Source organism: Condylura cristata, unplaced genomic scaffold (genome assembly GCF_000260355.1).
Source record: "Condylura cristata isolate star-nosed mole 26May11 unplaced genomic scaffold, ConCri1.0 scaffold00025, whole genome shotgun sequence".
NCBI classification, from domain to species: domain Eukaryota; kingdom Metazoa; phylum Chordata; class Mammalia; order Eulipotyphla; family Talpidae; genus Condylura; species Condylura cristata.
In genome coordinates, this window is record NW_004567126.1 from 30,841,609 (window position 1) to 30,844,983 (window position 3,375).

At 67.1% G+C, this 3,375-nt stretch overlaps 1 protein-coding gene across 1 annotated transcript in view; it reads right to left on the reverse strand.

Moving 5' to 3' along the window:
• LOC105854053 (chymotrypsin-like elastase family member 2A) overlaps positions 1-439 on the reverse strand; it is a 5,260-nt gene extending 4,821 nt beyond the window's left edge. The window contains exon 1 of the mRNA XM_012729436.1: positions 373-439. Within this exon, the coding sequence (XP_012584890.1) occupies positions 373-439 (67 nt within the window). The remainder of the gene's footprint in view (positions 1-372) is intronic.
• Between the last annotated feature and the right edge of the window lie 2,936 nt (positions 440-3,375).

A 3,375-nucleotide genomic window follows, 5' to 3' on the forward strand; every position in this document is an offset into this window, starting at 1 on the left:
GGCTTCCCTGGGGGCCGCCGGCTGGAGGCCAGGGGCTTTCAAGAAGCAAGGTGGTGATGGGGGTGGGAGGGGAGAGCCCGGCGTGACCCATTTCGCAGATGGGCAAACCGAGGCACCCACATTCCTCGTGAGGAGGAGGGATGTGGCCCCGTGGCTCCCCTCAGCCCGCTCGAGCACGCCGGCTGACGGACGGCCCCCTGCGCCGTGGGCAGGGAGGGCTGGCGGTGACCCTGTGGCAGGAGGGACTGACCCAGACGGCCCAGGACCCCCCTTTCCTCTGCACCCCGGGCAGCCCTAGCGCTGCTTGGGGCCCCCACACGTGTCCTGGCCGGCGTAAGTGGACACCCCCAAGGTCAGCCCGGCCCCACTCACCACTCAGCAGCACGGACAGCAGGAGAGGGCCCAGGGCAGTGCCGGGGGGGCGGCGGGTGAGTGCCATGGTCGGGCGGGGGCTCCTGGCCTCCACCCCAAGCCCACTCGGCCCTCTTATAGCCCCGGCCGGGGAGGCCGTTGGGGTTGCCCCACACCCCGGCTGGCAGCCCCACTTCCTCCTTCCGCCTCGGGGGCTGCGGGGAGTTTTGGGGGATAAAACACATCCCGCTAAGGATGCTGGGGCTTCACACTTGGGGTCTCCACAATCGCTCGAGGCTGGGACGCTGGTCTCACCCCACCCCAGGCCGGGGGCCCCCTGGTGAGGACACACAGCCCTGCCCCCCGTGAGTCCCTGTGGCCCCACAGCTCCAAATGGGGTGGGTCCGTGTATCGAGGGGCTGGGGTGAGCCCCACGAGTAGAGGACAGGAACAGGGACCAGAGGCCCTGGGTCCTGCACCGAGACCTTGCTCGCTTTTCTCTCAGGGGTCACTTTTTTTTAAAAGATTTATTCATCTATGCATACAAGAGCTGTGGGTCACTCCCCGGCGGGGATCGAGCTCCTGCAGGGGAAAGCTTTGCAGTGCTCTAACCCGCTGCACCACCAGGGAGGGCCCGGGGGTCACTCTTCCCTCTGCCCAGCCCGGCTGCCCCCAGGCAGCCCACCCCCAGGGAGATGGGGTGACTCTGTGGCTGTCATGACTGGCATGTGCCTGGCATGGGTGGGGGTGCCCAGGCCTCCCCGCCCAGGGCAGCTCAGGGAGTCACAGCCCAGAGGGTGACAGCAGAACAGGGGCGAGGAGACACGGCAGACGAGGCACCTGCCAGCCGGTCCGCACAGACTCGCTGTGGCCGCGCTGGGCTTGACGGAGAGGCTTTCCGCTTTTCATTCGGAAATCATCCAGGCTCAGAGAAGCCCCGATTCCCGGAGCTGCCTCCAGCAGCTTCCCCAAACCGGTGTGTGTGTAGGGGCAGGGTTTCGGGAAGACTGCAGCCAACGACCCCACCCTGCTGCTGGCCTGGCCCCACGTGGGGGACCCCCCCCCAGGGCCTTTCGCGCAGGGTGGGGCTGGCGCTTGCCGGGAGCCCCACCTGCAGGGTCCTGGCCAGTTCTGAGTCGCTGAGGGCCCCGGCCCGCAGCTGCGCCTGGGCCTGCCCGCCGTCCAAGCCTCAGCACCACAGGGGCCGGTGGGCTCATCTGGCGGTGGAGAGCCCCGGGCGAGACCGGGCCCCGGGACGCGGCCGCTGGGGTGGTAACGGGAAGAACCTCCCTGGGGCTGCCAGAGGCTGCCGGGATGCAGGGGAAGTCGGGCCTGGAAATTGCATCCTGGGCCCCTTTGAGCCCCAACGGTGGGTGGTGAAACCCCAACGCCTGGGGTCCAGGAAGGGATGTGGGGGGCCAGCCAGGCCCCGCAACTCTGCGTGTTGTGGGGTGTGATCCTCTGCCACCCCCGGGCCCCTGCACAGCTGCCAGCCCCCAACCCCCACCAATCCTCCTCTGTTGTCCCCCTTGAAAGACTCTGAAGCCCACCTCATAATGTCCTGGTGTCAGGAATTCACGGAGCTTTCAAAGTTTTGTGGGAAAGTGGAGAGAAAGTGGAGAGGCGATGCTGCAGGGCTGTCTGGCTGCACACGGCGAGGCCAGACACGGCACCGTGGCGGGGCGCAGCCAGCCAGGCCAAGGCCCAGGGGTGTGGCCCCAAGTCAGGCCCCCTCATCGGTGACCATCACTGGCCACAGCGCCACCACGGAGAAGGTGAACACAGGACACTCAGGAGAGAACCTGGACACATGGCCACGCGGCTGGGGCCACTGTCCAGAAACGTCCAGGACAAGCACAGCCACAGAGAATGGGTCTGTGGCACCAGGAGCTGAAGGATGATATGGGGGTGACCGCTAAGGGAGAAGGGACTTCATTTCAGGCCATGGAATGTTCTGGAACGAGACAGTAGGGGCAGTTGCACAGCATTGTGAACTACTAAGAACACACCCACGCCCAGAACAGCACTTTGGCACATCAACCACACGGTTCCTAGGTGTGATCAGCATGTTGTCGATGTCATCGACACTGCAAACTGCAGAGAAGGGTAAGGAGGCCGGGCTTGGTCTTCCTGCTGTGACGCCAGCTAATGGCCACACCGCTGGCCTCGGCCTCTGCCAGCCCAGCGCCGGGGGCCCCTGGAGGCCGCCCGGCAGGACAGACGCCAGGGGAGGCCCGAGCCTTGAACCTACCTCCTTATCTGCGTGAGGGGAGCCCCGAGGCGCCCCCGCAGCCGCCAGGAGAAGGGGGAGCCGGTCATCTCCATCTGTGCGCCCGGGCACGAGGCCTGCCTGGACGCCAGGGGGTGTGACCGTGCCCAAAGGGAAGAGCTGCCCCAGCGGGCCCTGAGCGAGCTGGTTTCCTTAGGCTTCGGGGTGACCCAAGCAGCAGAAGGGCACGTGCCCCCCACACACACTGGGAAGCCCCCAGGCCCTCAGCTCTCTCTTGGCCCATGGGGACGGCTCGGCCCACGGAAAGGCAGAGGTTCCTTGGTTCCGTGCCCAAGGTGAGCCTGCCCCTGGGTCGTGCCCTCACCCTGGGGGCAGCAGCTCCTTGCCCGGCTCCTTCCCTGTCACGTGGCTGGAGCTGTGGGCACAGCCTGCACCCCCATTCGGCAGTGCAGGAGGACGGGGGCACCCCACGTGTGCGGGGGCTGGGGCTCCTGGGGCCCATTGAGGCGGGGCCTTGCGGGGCGTGCGTGGGGAAGGGATTTTGCGCACCCCAGAGGCTGAAGCGGAAGCCAGGTCTGAGGAGATGCCTGTTCTCACACAGCCCCCAGGGGTCAGCGCGGCCTGGGGCTCCTGGCACCGCCCCCCTCCGCCTCGAGGCTGCAGCCTGGAGCCCGGCTGGGGCTGGCTCCAGCCTGTCCAGGACCCGAGAGACCTCGGGCTGGCCGGCTCCCCGGGGCCATTTGCGGTTCCTTGCTGTGAACTGTAAAGGTCTCTCTCTGCAGCCCCTTCCTTCC